At 50.5% G+C, this 17,061-nt stretch overlaps 1 protein-coding gene across 12 annotated transcripts in view; it reads left to right on the top strand.

Moving 5' to 3' along the window:
- dennd5b (DENN/MADD domain containing 5B) overlaps nt 1–17,061 on the top strand; it is a 28,042-nt gene that overhangs the window by 5,257 nt on the left and 5,724 nt on the right. For 2 of the 12 annotated variants that reach the window (XM_028953869.1, XM_028953871.1), the window contains exons 2-12: nt 5,459–5,518; nt 7,381–7,490; nt 8,307–9,024; nt 10,567–10,754; nt 12,372–12,887; nt 13,498–13,729; nt 14,212–14,362; nt 15,099–15,189; nt 15,415–15,522; nt 16,628–16,762; nt 16,864–17,016. In XM_028953869.1, the coding sequence (XP_028809702.1) occupies nt 5,459–5,518; nt 7,381–7,490; nt 8,307–9,024; nt 10,567–10,754; nt 12,372–12,887; nt 13,498–13,729; nt 14,212–14,362; nt 15,099–15,189; nt 15,415–15,522; nt 16,628–16,762; nt 16,864–17,016 (2,462 nt within the window). Of the gene's footprint in view, nt 1–5,458; nt 5,519–7,380; nt 7,491–8,306; nt 9,025–10,566; nt 10,755–12,371; nt 12,888–13,497; nt 13,730–14,211; nt 14,363–15,098; nt 15,190–15,414; nt 15,728–16,627; nt 16,763–16,863; nt 17,017–17,061 lie in introns of those variants that run through there. The other 10 variants (XM_028953874.1, XM_028953876.1, XM_028953873.1 and 7 more) reach the window with 7 other exon arrangements.

Below are 17,061 nucleotides of genomic sequence, written 5' to 3' on the forward strand. Positions count from 1 at the left end.
GTAGTAAGTGGGGTTCGAACCTGGGACTCTGGCTTATTGGTTTTAGGACGCTGCTGCCCCACAGCAGTGTTTGAGGTTCTCATGTGGCTCTTAAGGGCGTCCATATTTCCATTGTTCCCTCTCTCCCCAGCTGTAGCCTGTTGCACTTCTGCCGGTGGCTCCGCGGTGGTAATGGGTCGTCATGGAGACCGATGGCTCCCCGCCGCTTCTCATTGGGAGCACGTCGCCGGTTTGGCATGTAATTGATTTACGCGCTGCGCCGTCCCTTGTTTCTCTGCGCTTGTAGGCGCTCGGTGGGACCGCTGGTCGCTCCTCCGTTCCGGCGCTCCTGCGGGCCGGGTCACATGACCAGGCGCTGAAAGGCCCCGCCGCCCCTCCCCGCCCCCATGATCTCATCTCTCCAACCGATGAAAGAGGTTCTTTCTGGGCTTTGTGATCGTGCAAGCGTCACTGGGAGGACAGTGAAGAGAGAGATGGATTAAGATCTTCCTCCTCCTCATCCTCATCCAACGGCTGAAGGGGCTGCTTTCCTTCTGTATGCAGTCGGGCTGTTGGAATACGTCATCTCACTGACACAACTCATAACGCGAAGTAACGTTGGAAAAAACTGATGGGATGCGGCGAGATTCGTCGTAAAGTAATAAAGTGAAGTGATTGTCACTTGTGATACACGGTGCACACCGTGAAATGTGTCCTCTGCATTTAACCATCACCCTTGGTGAGCAGTGGGCAGCCATGACAGGCGCCCGGGGAGCAGTGTGTGGGGACGGTGCTTTGCTCAGTGGCACCTTGGCGGATCGGGATTCGAACCGGCAACTTTCCGACTACGGGGCCACTTCCTTAACCGCTAGGCCACCAGCTGAAGTTTGAAGTTACTCTCCGTGCTTTAGGGTACTAATAGCCTAGTGGGTAACACACTTGCCTATGAACCAGAAGACCCAGGTTCAAACCCCACTTACTACCATTGTGTCCCTGAGCAGGACACTTAACCCTGAGTGTCACCAGGGGGGGACTGTCCCTGTAACTACTGATTGTAAGTCGCTCTGGATAAGGGGGTCTGGTAAATGCCGTAAATCTAGGTGTCATGGAGCTCTAAACTTTGATAATTCTGCTGAGGAACTGCTCCGTGTTCTGAAGGTTTTGTTTGGGACGTTGAGCGACGGCGGCCTGGTCCTTCCTGTTTTTTGTTTTTTTAATATTCCCTTGACTTAATCGAAATGAGAGGAAGCACCACGAGATGCTGAGTCAGTGTTCGGATGTGGATCTCGACCTTCGCCCCGCCGCTCGTCGGTCTCTCTGTGTCCTGATTGGCTCTTATTCTCAGCCGCCGGCGCGGGCGAGGGCTCGGAATTCTGGGTTATCGGAATGGCATGCTGGTTCGGATGGATGAATTTCCCATCATGCCTCCGGAGCCTCTCGCCCTTTGCTCGTCGGACGGTCACTCCACGGCGGGGAGAGATGCAGGAATACGGAAATGGGGAAAATCATCTCATCACACGCAGGATTTTAATTGGGGCGCGTGAACAAATGTTCCAGAATTACGGGGTGGTGACATCACGCAGCCAGAGAGCCGATTTCCCTCTGAAAGGAGGCATCTTACACACACACACACATACACACACACACACACACTTACATCTAGGGATAAAGATGACTCGTGTACAGATAATTCATGGTAATTGGAGGATTAGTAGACAACAACATTTTTTCTCTTCCTCCTGTCAGAATTTCTCTCTCTCTCTCTCTCTCTCTCTCTCTCTCTGCTGCCAGTGGACAGATGGCTGGCTGTGTGTGTATGTGTGTGTGTGTGCGCGCACGCATTGTCCCTCCCCTCGCTGGCGTCCAGCCCGGTGCGAAAGGCCAGCGGGTGTACTGGAATGTGTTCGGGAGGACGAGTGTGGAAGTAAGAGTGAGAGAGGCGACCTTAAACATCGGTTATGGGTTATAATGCTTCATAACCAGATAACCTGAGACCTTTTCTGTTAAAAAAAAAAAAAATGTGGTATTTTTATTCACTTTTCTCAAGGTGTTCGAGGTTCAGGGGTTGCCAGGTTGGCTCCGTCTGACATTCATTAGATTATTAACATAACATTTTAAATAGGATGGGCAGAACTTTTCATGTGTTGAGGAAATGTTGGAAGCTGAATCTGATTCTCATGCTTCTCTCACATTTGGAGCTGAAGATTAAATTAAAAATGGGTGACTGGTACAAGAACTGTCTGTCATGGTCAAACAGACACACACAGACACACACACACACCCCTGACAGCTGCTTCATGAAGCTACAAAGGCTGTCAATCAAGCATCAGCTCAGCTGCGTTTGTCTCTCAAGTCCTCATCTGTGCAGCAGATTCCATGAATAAAAGACGATTGTGTGTGTGTGTGTGTGTGTGTGTGTGTGTGATTATTCTGAGTTGTGTCCCCTTGCTGTGGCCCCTCCTTTGTAGGGGCGGGGCTTGAGATCTGGTTGTGCCCTGTGGGAGCGTCTGAGCTCTAATTAGAAGTGCGTTAATCTGAGCACTGCACATACACAACCTGCCGCCTTTTCGGAGATTGCAGATGGAACTCTGCTAATCGGAGTGTGTGTGCGTCTGTGGAGGAAGTGACCTCACGATATGAAAGGGTCGCACGGGCTCCTTTGTCCATCTGGTCTCCGCCCTTCACGCCTCTGAACAGAATTAGCCTTTGAAAGCACCTCGTCTCCAATCTGACGGAGCATTTTCACTTTCAATCACTCTGGACTCTTTGCACAAAATCTCTGCTCTTTTTAATATATATTTTTTTAATCTTTTTACATTGACTCACTCATTTGCACACCTTCACCCGACCTGTTACACATATTTTATGTTAAAGTTGTAAAAGTGTAATATTTGGTTATGTTTGCAATATTTGCATATTGGTTCATTGTATACTTGCAACATTTGCAATACTGAGGTCTGTAGCAGTCGCTAAAAGCATTTCGCTGCATATCATACCTTGTAGGACTATGTATGTGACACATAAAATTTGAATTTGACGAGGGAAATCGACTCGTCTCTGGGAGGGGGAAAGGTGGAAGGGGAACGTTCTGGGCCGCAGACTGCGCTCGCCCGACTCGGACGTTCTAGTAGAAAAAGATAAATGGCGTAAAGAATTTTTGTAATTTTACAAGCGTTTTAATAACATATTTAAGTTTGCACCATAAGGGCCATAACCAAATCATCGCTACACCACTGGCATCGTGTGACATTTTCTGTCATCGTCAGCATCCCTTTTGCTGCCCTTCTTTCCGTCCCCAGCAGCTGAACTGGATTGTGGGTGCGTCGCCTTGCCGCGCTGCTGTTTGCGGCTGCAAGTTCGCTTCTCGAGGGCGGAGCAAGATCCAGAAGATCAGTCGGGTTTATGGCTACTGGGCTGCCGAGAGAGGGAAATGGCGATTGGTTGCCGCTCCCGCGTTTCTGATATGACTCACACACTGGTACAAGTGGAGGTGGCGCAGGAAAACGTCGATTAATCGCGATCGAATAATCGCTCAGCAACGCCTGATCAGAATCTGGTTGGATCAAGAGCTCCATCTTTTCGTTGGGAAATGGGCTGTGTTCTAATATTCCTCAAAGACCGTAATCGACTGGGTCAACACACACACACACACACACACACACACACACACACACACACACCAGTTTTCAGGGCCTGAGTTGCAGATGTGGCGTGTTGCTCCAGGAACCATACGCAGATTGGGAGATTGACCCGTGCGTTAATCTCCGTGCTGCATCTAATCCAGTTATCCGGGTTTCCAGCACATGGCAGTGCGACACGTGACCCGGACACACTGATGACCCCATGACACAGCGACCGCGGAGCCGATCGACATCGCCGCCTCTGCTCGTCAGTCTGTCCATTTCACCCCGTTATTTTACTCTTTATGATTTTTGTGTGCTTAAGGCACGAACTCATTGGCTGAAGTGGCATTAGGGGGTCACCGCTCTGTAGATGTCGATTTGATTGGTCCCTGGTTGGCTGGGTGGCCTTGTTTTCATCTGGTGTGAGTGATCACACGAGACCAGACTGCGGTCTACTCGATTACATGTTGGAAGCTCAAAATGGAGGTCGTTCTTTCAGTCATGACTGTATGGGACCCACCGTTTCTCAACAAAGTGATTAAAAGTGACAGATTTTTCCAGCACTAATGTGAGTCATGTCAAGAAATCACTTTATTGGTGTGTGTGTGTTAGAAGATAAAACACACTTCACAGTGTGTGGCCAAATAAACACTTTCACCACCTACACACAACTTTCTACACATCTGCTGCCACCAAGATGTCTTCACTTGTCACTTCAACTTCAGTGATGCACACTGTCACGGTCCTCAGCATTAAAACATCCCCCAGCGTCATCATGGTAACAAGGTCGTCTTGTAGGAGGAGATAAAAAAGGCGACATGTGCCTGGGAGGCAGAACACAGCATGTTTTTTTTTATTTTTTTTATTAAATGTTAATTTGATTTGCAATTGTCTGCCTCCGTTGTCAGATGCGTAAATGGATGCTGAGGCGGTGAAATGGAGGCCTCTGGCAATTGTGTTTTAAACCTGCTCATTTCCTTTCCCTCTTCGTCTAGTGCTCATAGAGGGGGCTTTGAGGGCACTAGGCTAGAACAGGTCAGAACAGCACAGCTTTGTACGTCTAATACTCTACTGCACTGCACACCACTGCGCTACACATCACTCTACTACACTACACTGCACACCACCACTACAATGCACACCACTAATACACTGCACACCACACTACTCCACTACACACCACTCTACTGCACTACACGCCACTGCTCTACAGACTACTCTACTACACTACACTGCACACCACTACTACACACTACTGCACTGCACACCACTCTACTACACTGCTCTGCACACCACTGCTCTGCACACCACTCTACTGCACTACACTGCACACCACTGCTCTACACACCACTGCTCTACACACCACTCTACTGCACTACACTGCACACCACTGCTCTACACACCACTCTACTGCACTACACTGCACACCACTGCTCTACACTGCACACCACTGCTCTACACACCACTCTACTGCACTACACTGCACACCGCTCTTCTGCACTACACACCACTACAATATGCTGCCTTTCATAGATTTTAATCATATTTGTTAAAACCGTATCGTTTGGTCTGCGTGTGTCACTGAGAGAAGCTCCACGGTATAAGCGTGGATTGAAATTGTGACTCGCTGCTGTGCGTCCTGCAGATTGCCATGGTAACAGAGGCCTGCACAGTGCCTGGCATCACCTCTCCGCTCTCATTGCTCACATTAACGTCATCGCCTCCATCGTCATCGGCGCTGCTGTGCGTGTCTGTGCCTCATGACAATGTTTTTTTGCTTTTTGTGTGTCCGTATGTTTCTGTTTTTGGTTTGACATGCGCTGTTTTTGTTTGTGTGTTTGCATGTCCCATCATAGCTTTATACCAATACCTAGAGGCCGAGCGGCAGGGCAGGGACCCCGACGCCCCGACCACAGGTAAACCGATCACCAAAGACCATGCACACATCTCTCTCTCTCTCTCTGTTTTACCTTTCCCTCTCCTCTCCCTCCTTTCATTCGCATTTTCACTGGAGATGAAATGATGAAAAGTGGGTCAGTTGCCCCAGAGCTTGTTTTTTTAAATTAGATTCCTCCCCAACACGCACACGGCTTTACCTACATCTGTCTGTTCCTGTTGACTAATGGCCGCGTTTTCCCGATCTTGTCTCTCCATCCCCCCCCTTCAATTTGTTTCTCTCCGTTTCCTTCTTTCTCTCTTGTTTCATGTGGGATTGGTGGATCTGAAAGGCTGTGATTGTGCAGAAAAGAGGCTTAGTCTATTTCTGACACAAACACACACGCACACACACACATTCAGGTACATCTCTGCATCCAGCAACAACCCTGAGATGTTCGATTCCCCCTCCCATTAGACACTGGTTCCTCCTCCTCGTCCATAATACCACAACATATGAATTATTCATGTATCTCACACACACAGACACACTTTAAAGTCCAAGTGTCACTGTTTACTGATGTGACTCCTCCTCCTGTCTGTACAAGCTCTACCCCCATTCCATGCTACAGTCTTCTTCTCTGCGTGTCTCCATGGTAATTCCTCTCTGCCTTGTCCTATGTGTGTGTGTGTGTGTGTGTGTGTGTGTGAGAGAGAGGGTGAGGTGTAACATCATCACAGACCAATCAGAGCCTCTGCAAACCTCAGTATTCTCTAGTCTGGTGGTTTAAGTGAGCAAGAGAGACAGGAGAGTTTTCTAGAACCTTCCAAACTCTCCCATGCTGCACACCTGTGTGTGACACTTAACCCACCTGCAGCGGTCTGCTCTGACCTTACACGTGTATACACACCCCCACACACACACACACACACTATAATGTCATAAATGGCAACAGAAAAACTAGAATTTATTTTTGTGTCATTCAAGTTTGTTTTTTAGTCAAATTAAGAATTCTGGTTTAATGCTAAACAATTATCAGTGTCGTTATTAGTAAACCCAGTGCATCTGAAAAAATTAGGATATGACATTTACTTTCCCCTAAGTACATTAATTACTCATAAAGTGAAAATCAGACAACCATTCATCCATCCCCTAAAAATATAGATTTATTACTTGTTTAAAGCTGGAGAGTGTATTGGAAATATACACACACACACATTACAGGCCAAAGGTTTGGACACACCTTCTCATTCAATGCATTTTCTTTATCTTCATGACCATTTACGTTGGTAGATTCTCACTGAAGCCATCAAAACTATGAATGAACACATGTGGAGTTCTGTACTTAACAAAAAGTGGAGACCTGACCTCCACAGTCACCGGACCTGAACCCAGTCCAGATGGTTTAGTATGAGCTGGACCAACAAGTGCTAAACACCTCTGGGAACTCCTTCAAGACTGTTGGAGAACCATTTCAGGTGACGACCTCTTGAAGCTCATTGAGAGAATGCCAAGAGTGTGCAAAGCAGTAATCAGAGCAAAGAAACTAGAATATAAAACATGTTTTCACTTATTTCACCTTTTTTTGTTAAGTACAGAACTCCACATGTGTTCATTCATAGTTTTGATGCCTTCAGTGAGAATCTACCAACGTAAATGGTCCTGAAAATAAAGAAAATGCATTGAATGAGAAGGCGTGTCCAGACTTTTGGCCTGTACTGTATGCACACACACAAAAATATTTCACAGTCAACCACAGTTTAATGCTTTTTATTTCCCCTGGTCTCTTCTGACCAGTGAAGGTGGTGCTGATGGTGATTTTGAGGGTGTGATTGCCGGGGCTGCATTTGGTCATGGAGGAGCAACACCACACTGGGCTGAACTCTTCCCTTTTCTTTCTAGGGGAGAACTTGGAGCAGAGTCCCCTCAAAAGGACGTTCAAGTCCAAGGTCTTGTGCCACTACCCGGAGAACGTGGACTGGAACCCGTTCGACCAAGACGCCGTCAGCATGGTGAGTGTGAAAATGGGACAGACGGACACCCGCCTGTAAGCTGAGACGTTATCTGGCGTGTTCGGGGCGTCCGGTTTCTCCGCCTGTAACACGACCCACGGTGACGCAAGGTCACTTTTTCCATCCCTGATGTTCCATTCTTGGCTTCAACCAACAATGAATTATTGAACCTGTACGCTCTGCTTTCGTGGCCCCACTGCGCCAGGACTCTGTTCAGGACCGGACAGACGATAGAGACGAGAGAAGGATGCGAATAGACCAGCAGTTAAACGTTAAAAGACATTAAAGTGGACAGAGCTGATCAGAGTGACTCTGCACGCAGAATCTGTCCGGGTCGGGCGTGTTGAAATCCTGACCGGCGCTGAGACGCCTCAGCTGACCCCTGACCTCCAGGAAAACTCCAGCGCTCATTGCACCTCGTCAGTGTCCTGAGGGAGGAGAGCTGATCCCTCCCTCCCTCACAACATTCTCCTTTCGAGAACCTAAAGTGGGTCGAAAGCAGAAAAATGAAGCTGCAGTCTGAGCCCAGAGGGAAACGACGTTTACTGCGACTGCGGGATGAAAACGGGACGGGACGTTCTGCGGAGATTTACCGATCTCATGCATTTCCATCCCTCACTGGTCACATGACTGCGAAACATCAGGGGGACAAAAGTGGCTCATGTCAAAATGTTCATCCTTTATCAGTGAAGACTTCCGTTCAAACGGTGTTCCTTTAATTAAAAAAGCTGCTTTTAATATTCGATTCATTTAAGATATATATGCTCTGTTTTTCCTTACGAACATTAATGGCATTCTCTCTCTCTCTCTGTGAAGCTCTGCATGCCCAAGGGCCTGACGTTCTGCACGCAGCGGGACCGCCGGGACCCCTGGTTCCACTCGTTCCTCATCACCCGCGAGGACGGCTCGCGCACCTACGGCTTCGTGCTCACCTTCTACGAGGAGGTGACGAGCCCGCAGATCTGCAGCGCCATGCAGACGCTGCAGCAGATGCACCACGCCGAGCACGCCACCTCCGACACCAGCCCGTCCTCGTCCTCCTCGTCCAGCATGGACTCGCTGGCCAGCAGCATGGACGAAGCGGACAGCCCCTCGTCATCGTCATCGTGCCCGCCGTCCTCGCCGCAGGGGAGGGGCTCGTGCGGGGACTGCGCGGGGACCCTGTACGACGCGTCGCGCGACACCCTGTACGTGTCCAAGGCGCTGTGTCTCATCACGCCCATGCCGTTCATGCACGCCTGCCGGCGCTTCCTGACCCAGCTGCACCGCGCCATCGCCTCCCCGCAGGCCCCGCCCCTCCCGCTGGAGAGCTACATCCACAACGTCCTGTACGAGGTGCCCCACCCGCCGCCCGGACGCTCCCTCAAGTTCCACGGCGTCTACGAGCCCATCGTCTGCCAGCGGCCCGGCCCGGGCGAGCTGCCCCTCGCCGACTTCCCGCTGGGCGAGGCCTTCTGTCTCCTGGGGGTGGAGAACCTGGTGCAGGTCTTCACCTGCGTCCTGCTGGAGATGCAGGTCCTGCTCTTCTCGCAAGGTGAGATGTTCGAGGTCTTTCTTAAAAGTAAAAGTGAAGTGATTGTCACTTGTGATGCACATCATCACGGTGCACACAGTGAAATGTGTCCTCTGCATTTAACCCATCACACTTGGTGAGCAGTGGGCGGCCATGACAGGCGCCCGGGGAGCAGTGTGTGGGGACGGTGCTTTGCTCAGTGGCACCTTGGCGGACCGGGATTCGAACCGGCAACCTTCTGATTACGGGGCCGCTTGCTTAACCGCTAGGCCACCGCTGCCCCCTTCTTCTCTGATCACCAGTTCACCCGCCCATACTGATTATCTTCGTGTAGATAGACGCTGTAATAAAGTCCGTCGTTGGTTTTAGAGAGCAAGTTCTGAGAGGAGATTTGGGGATTTATGCTCTCTGAGTGCAGTTTTGATTTAGATTCGATTCGCCTGGCTGTTCCTCCGACCTCCTGATCTTCTCAGTTCCCGTCTGTCTGGGTCCCGATCAGCTTCTCATTTATTCACGAGACTGACGCGTCTCCTCACGCTGTGTTTTTCATGTTTTTGCTCGCCTCCAATCGAGCCGTCGCAGCGGATCCCGTTCCTGCGCGCTCGTTGATGATTGCGTGACTCTTGCCGTTCGGCCACGCCCCCTCCTGAGGGATTTAAGGTCACGCAGCTGCGCCCCCGAGTCGAAACCCGAGAACGAAAGCAATTCAAATTTTTAATTTGAATTTCCTGACTGATGCGCGCTTTCGGGTCAACTTGCACCTGTTCAAAGTGCTGGTTTTTTTTAATGAATAGTAATTTATTCTTATTACTTAATTATTGAACCTGATTTGCCCCCCCTGGGGAGGATGCTCTGCTCCAGTTTTTCCCAGAATCCTCTGCGCAGCCCTTTGAAGTCGTTTTTTTGGAGGAGGTGGAGGGAGTTCGTGAATATTCATGCTGCAGGGCGTCTTTATTGTCCGGGTTTCCTTTTTGGGTGGTGAATTTCAGCAGAAATGCTAAAATTTATTTTAAAAAAATTCAATAATGAATGAAGTAATGCAGATGGTCAGCAGTCGGCTCTGCAGTAATGAAGGAATATCAGGGATGAGGTGAGGGTTTTTTATTGCAACTTAATAATAATAATAATACATTTAAAAAATGAAATAAAACTGAAACACAGTTTCGTAACACACGTGGTTTCGTAATGAAAGCGATTTTGGGCTGAGTGTCTGAGGTCATAGGTCGCCGTGAATATATCCTATATGCTGTGAATTTGTCCATATTGAATCTTCTAGGCATTCTGTGGACCAGTGTTCATTTTTGAAGACCAAATAATATAATGGTTTGTTTAGAAGTCACTTATTACCCAGAATGCATCAGTCCAGGACATAGGCTTAGAGAGGGCTTGAGGATTGACGTCACAACGGTAATTGAGTGAAAAGGCTTCTTCTCCTCACGTCGTCGCCTTTCTATTTCGGAGGTGCGACTCTCGTTTTGAGAGCTCTGCAGCCGCGATGTTTTCGCGCTCGCGCCGCATTCAGGGAATTGACGGGTCCCCCACCTTCCTCCTCTCTCTCTGCAGACTACCAGCGCTTGATGGTGGTGGCCGAGGGCATCACCACCCTGCTCTTCCCGTTCCAGTGGCAGCACGTCTACGTGCCCATCCTGCCCGCCTCCCTGCTGCACTTCCTGGACGCGCCGGTGCCCTACCTGATGGGCCTGCAGTCCAAAGAGGGGACGGACCGGTCCAAGCTGGAGCTCCCTCAGGAGGTGAACGTCTGATGCACACGATTCTGTTGCGGAAAAAGTGTGTCGAAGCTAAACACACACACACACACACACACATCAGCCGTTACGAATGCAGTACAACTGGGTTTTGTAATCAGAGGATTTGCTGATCCTTGCAGATTTGGTTTTGAAATCATATTTTCTGTCTGGCGCTGAACTGGTGCTGCGTTTCACCACAGAGCAGCAGATTTCTTTTTATACGTTGCACACACACACACACACACACACACACACACACACACACACACAGAGCAGCCTGAGCTGCTGTCTTCTCGGATACGGATCAGGGGGACCGTAGCGCAGCGTAATTCGCCGCTGCCGGTTTGAATGGCGCCGCTGTGAGGAGGAAGGAAGCCGGATCCCCCAAATCCTGTTTCACGCCCCTGCACGTCTCCCAGCGCCCCTTCCGGAACATTCTCTCTGAGGCGGAGCTGACCTACAAAGCCAGGTTTACTGAAGCAGTGGGCCAAGTGTATGAGGTCATAGGTCGGCGTAAATATATCCTATATGCTGTGAGGTCGTCCACATTGAATTTCCTTTGCATTTTGTGGACCAGTTTTAATTTTTGAAGACCAAATAATGTTAGGGTTTGTTCAGAAGTCACTTATTACCCAGAATGCATCAGTCCAGTACATAGGGCTTAGAGAGGGCTTGAATCTCCCCGTCGGGCTGCATGACCTCCAGACAGACTCGCGAGTTCAGGCCACGTGACCCAGAGCCCTGCAGAGGGGAGGGAGGGAGGGAGGGTGAGTGCGTGTCCCACTTCATCGCCAGCGGCGTTGAGGTCATACTCGTCACACAAGGTCAGACACACACTCACTTGTCTCGTGAAGTGGCCATTGCTGAAATATCAGTCCTGTCTGCTGTGGCTGGAGAGGCCAGTGCCGGGTGATCACGTGTTTCATCAGTTACATTCGAAAACAAAGTAATATCATAGATTTTTAATATAGATTTTATATTAAGACACTAGCTTGTTTAATATCAATATAGTTGTATTTACATGTAATGCTATGTTTTTAGGGTGGTAGTAGCCTAGTGGTTAACACACCGACCCATCAACCAGAAGACCCCTTCTTACTACCACTGTGTCCCTGAGTGTCTCCAGGGCGACTGTCCCTGTCACTATTACATTTACATTTACAGCATTTATCAGAAGCCCTTATCCAGAGCGACTTACAATCAGTAGTTACAGGGGACAGTCTCCCTGGAGCAACTTAGGGTTAAGTGTCTTGCTCAGGGACACTATGGTAGTATGTGGGATTTGAACCTGGGTCTTCTGGTTCATAGGCGAGTGTGTTACCCACTAGGCTACTACCACCCATATGAACTGTGTATTTATTTCTTTTTATAATTATTCTTGATGTTTGTGGGTCAGTGTGGCTGATGAGTTTCCAGATTACGGATCCTCCCTGCGGGGTATTAAGGATATTATATGTCAGGTTGTGTACAAATCCGCTTACACACGCACACACACACTGATTTGGTATTGTACTCGTCCTACCTGGCTCTCTGTAGAAGTGTTTTTTGTGCAGATTAGTTAGTATTAGTATTTATTAGTATTCTTATTAGTATTTATTGAATATGTGACCTGATTCTCAGGCGAATCTGTGCTTCGTCGATATCGACCACCACTGCGTCGAGCTGCCGGAGGATTTCCCCCAGTTCCCCAACAAGACCGAGCTGATCCAGGAGCTCACCGATGTTCTGCGGAGCTTCGGCTTCTCGCCTGAAGGGGGCGCTGTCACAGTCCCCCGCAGTCCCGCCGGCGCGGGCCCCGGGCCCCGGCTGAAGGGGTCCGCGCTGAAGGAGCTGGCGGACGACCGGCGCAACGGGAACCTGTCCGCGGACGACCTGGCCGCGCTGGAGCTGCTGCAGAGGAACCCCGCCCTGGCCCAGCGCGCCGGCGTCACCGACAGCGAGGACGAGGCTGGGGGGCGGGGCTCGGAGGTGGATGCGGAGGAGCTGCGCAACGCCAAGCTCAACGTGCAGCTGAGGGAGGTGTTCGCCGGCCGCTTCGCCACCATGTTCGCCGACTACGAGTCCTTCGTCATCCAGAGCGCCCCTGACCTGGAGTCCTGGGTCACCAACCGCGAGCAGATGCACAACTTCGACAAGGTGGGGGTCTGTAGCGGCCCAGCATGCAACACAACGTCCCGGGTTCAAACCCTACTTTGAGGGCCAGCGGTGGCCTAGCACACACTGCTCCCTGGGCGCCTGTCATGGCTGCCCACTGCTCACGCAGGGTGATGGTTAAATACAGAGGACACATTTCACTGTGTGCACCGTGTGCTGTGCTGCTGTGTATCACATATGACAATCACTTCACTTAATACTTACTGCCATCGTAGTAAGACTCTTCACGCTGAGTGTCCCCAGGGGGGACTGTCCCTGTAACTACTGATCGTAAGGCGCTCTGTATGAATTCTATAAATGTAAATATACACGCACACGTAACATACAGATTTATTTCTGCAAACGCTGACGACCGCAGTAGTGCTGCCAGGAAAAGTTTCAACCTCGAAGCGCCGGTTCTTCTAATTGTGTTGATGCCACGTCAGCACTCCGCTTTACGATTGGACCACTTTAAAGGCGGCATGCAGGTGATGCATGTGGACATAAACATGTAAACAGGAACGCTGATGGAGCACGAAGACCTTCACTGGTGTAACTCTACACCACACACAAGTATTGATCTTTGTGCTCTTTTCGTTCCACGGTCTGTCAGGCCTCCTTCCTGTCGGACCAGGCCGAGCCCTTCCTGCCGTTCCTGTCGCACTTCATCGAGACGCAGATGTTCGCCACCTTCGTCGACAACAAGATCATGTCGCAGTGGGAGGAGAAAGAGCCGCTGCTGCGCGTGTTCGACGGGCGCATCGAGAAGGCCCGCCTCTACAACATCCGCGCCCCCAGCCTGCGCTCCTCCGCCTACCAGCGGTGCACCGTCCTCAGGGAATCTGGTAGGCCTGTGGGGGGGGCGGAGTTTTAATGGCGGCCCGCTGTGTTTAAAGAGCGTCGATGGGGTGCGTTATTATATTAATTTACAGTGTGTTGGGTTCGGAATGATGTTTGCACTGGAGTCCGCTCATTTACACACACACACACACACACACTTACGTTAGCGTGCACTTAAGTCCCGTAAGTGCACGTGCAGCAGGCGCGGAGTTAATGGGCTGGAGAAATGGAAACGAATTCACTGCCGGACACTCTGGTCCCTCCACCTCCGTCTGTCCGCCGGCCGACTGCATGTCTCTCCAGCCTCCTTCACACGGGCGCTTATGTAAGGAGTCTGTCCCAGTTAACGTCTTTAGAGAGGGTGGGTGTGGGGGCGTGAGGAGACTGCGTAATTAAGGCCGCTGTGGAGGAGACTGTGGAGGACGGTTCCGTCTGTCTCCTGACCGACAGCGCCGCCCTGCTGACCAAACTCTTGCTCGCCCACCAGCCCAGGCCATCGAGCAGCGGCTGCTGAAGATCGACCACACGGCCATCCACCCGCACCTGCTGGACATGAAGATCGGTCAGGGCCGGTTCCAGCAGGGCTTCTTCCCCAAGCTGCAGGCTGACGTGCTCTCCTCCCCACCCACCAGTAACAAGTGAGCACAAGCGCACAGTGGATGTATGGGTGGGTGGGTGGAATGATGGAAGGATGGATGGATGTGTGGGTGCAAGGGTGGATGGATGGATGAATGAATTTGTGGGTGCAAGGGTGGATGGATGGATGGATGAATGAATGTGTGGGTGCAAGGGTGGTCGGATGGATGCGTGGGTGCAAGGGTGGGTGGATGGATGGATGGATGCGTGGGTGCAAGGGTGGGTGGATGGATGGATGGATGGATGGATGCGTGGGTGCAAGGGTGGGTGGATGGATGGATGGATGATGTGTGGGTGCAAGGGTGGATGGATGATGTGTGGGTGCAAGGGTGGATGGATGATGTGTGGGTGCAAGGGTGGATGGATGGATGCGTGGGTGCAAGGGTGGGTGGATGGATGGATGATGTGTGGGTGCAAGGGTGGATGGATGGATGCGTGGGTGCAAGGGTGGGTGGATGGATGGATGGATGGATGGATGGATGCGTGGGTGCAAGGGTGGTCGGATGGATGGATGGATGGATGCGTGGGTGCAAGGGTGGGTGGATGGATGGATGGATGATGTGTGGGTGCAAGGGTGGTCGGATGGATGCGTGGGTGCAAGGGTGGGTGGATGGATGGATGGATGGATGGATGAAACCCATACATGTATTCAGTAAATCTTAACATGTAACTACATGTTTAATGTTTGATTGTGGTTAAGCTGTTATTTACATTGTCCAATGTGTCTACTATTTCAAGCAGGTGGTCCAGTCGTCCAGCCACCGCCCAGCGCAGAAATGACCGGAACCGGCATCAGTGTGAACTGGGGCTGGACAACAGTCTGAAAGAGGTACACACTGTTGCTTCCTGGACCTCCCTCGCTGCGTGTCTGTCTCCATGTTCCCTTCTGTCCAGTTTTGATTACAGATTAATTTCCGTCTTTATCATTTCTCATTTTTTCTTGTTCACTGTATGTTGTATTCATTTGCATGCTGCCTTTTTTATTTCCTGTTTCTGTCCATCTGTCCGTCTCGTTCGTCTCTGCTGTGCTCGTGGCTGAGCCGCTCCTCAACAGGTGGACGGCTGTCTTGTCCTGCAGAACTCTATGGCTTTCTGGGAGTGGGACCAGGTGCCACGCCCACCCGTAAAGCCACCCAAAAAGTCCTTCTCAGCCTGCGGCCTGGTATGTGAGGGATGCAGTGTGTTGTGCACCGAAAACCTCCAGACGTCCCTCACTTTTCCCAAAAATAAATCACCCTCCCCTTTACCTGCAGTTCCCAAGGACTCCAAATCATCCCTCACTTTACCCCCCTACACAAATACAGTACAAGCCGAAAGTTTGGACACACCATCTCAACTCAATGTGTTTTCTTTATTTTCATGACCATTTACGTTGGTAGATTCTCACTGTAGGCATCAAAACTATGAATGAACACATGTGGAGTTCTGTACTTAACAAAAAGTGGAGACCTGGCCTCCACAGTCACCGGACCTGAACCCAATCCAGATGGTTTGGGGTGAGCTGGACCAACAAGTGCTAAACACCTCTGGGAACTCCTTCAAGACTGTTGGAGAAGCATTTCAGGTGACGACCTCTTGAAGCTCATCGAGAGAATGCCAAAAGTGTGCAAAGCAGTAATCAGAGCAAAGAAACTAGAATATAAAACGTGTTTTCACTTATTTCACCTTTTTTTGTTAAGTACAGAACTCCACATGTGTTCATTCATAGTTTTGATGCCTTCAGTGAGAATCTACCAACGTAAATGGTCATGAAAATAAAGAAAACACGTTGCGTGAGAAGGTGTATCCAAACAAACTTTTGGCCTGTACTGTATACACCACACACACACACACACACACTCTGCCCCGACCTTCTCACTTTAAAAGAGTAGTTAGCTCGTATTCTTCATGGTCTCCTCTCAGTTCATGGTCTCCTCAGACCGCTGCTGCAGAGTGGCCATTAACTGGAGGAACCAATCACATCCTCGCTATACTACAAATTCCGACCCCGAGGAGTGTAGGTCAAAGTTCATCGTAGGTGAAGCGGGACCCGCGCGAGGAGACAGCGTGCTGCTTCGCGTTTTCCTGCAGTAAAACGTGATTTTGAGAACGTGGGAGGAGATTCTGGAGGACGCTGCTCATCTTCCCTCACACCTTCTCCCGAGGCGGGTTTTATACGAGGAATCAGCGGTGTTCTGCGTCAGATCCTCATTTCTTCTGTCCCGACGTGTCGAGCTGGAATCTCACACTTCTCATGAGACCCCGTCTGTCTGTCTGTCTGTCTGCAGAAGTACCTGCAGGAGGCTCGCACCCTGGGGAAGGCCGTGCGGCAGCAGCCCAAGCTCTCCGATTTGTCTCCTGCGGTCATTGCTCAGACCAACTGGAAATTTGTGGAGGGGCTGCTGAAGGAGTGTCGCTTGAAGGTGACACACACACACACACACACACATCCAGAGAGAAAACACACATCAAGCAGATCTGCTGAAGAACTGAATCTAGAATGCTGTGTGTGTGTGTTTCCCAGACGAAGCGGATGCTGGTAGAGAAGATGGGCCGCGAGGCGGTGGAACTGGGCCACGGGGAAGTTAACATCACCGGCCTGGAGGAGAACACGCTCATCGCCAGCCTCTGCGACCTGCTGGAGAGGATATGGAGCCACGGGCTGCAGGTTAAACAGGTGTGTAGATTTACACACACACACACACACACCGCACGGCCCCAG

This window comes from Denticeps clupeoides, chromosome 15, assembly GCF_900700375.1.
Source record: "Denticeps clupeoides chromosome 15, fDenClu1.1, whole genome shotgun sequence".
NCBI classification, from domain to species: domain Eukaryota; kingdom Metazoa; phylum Chordata; class Actinopteri; order Clupeiformes; family Denticipitidae; genus Denticeps; species Denticeps clupeoides.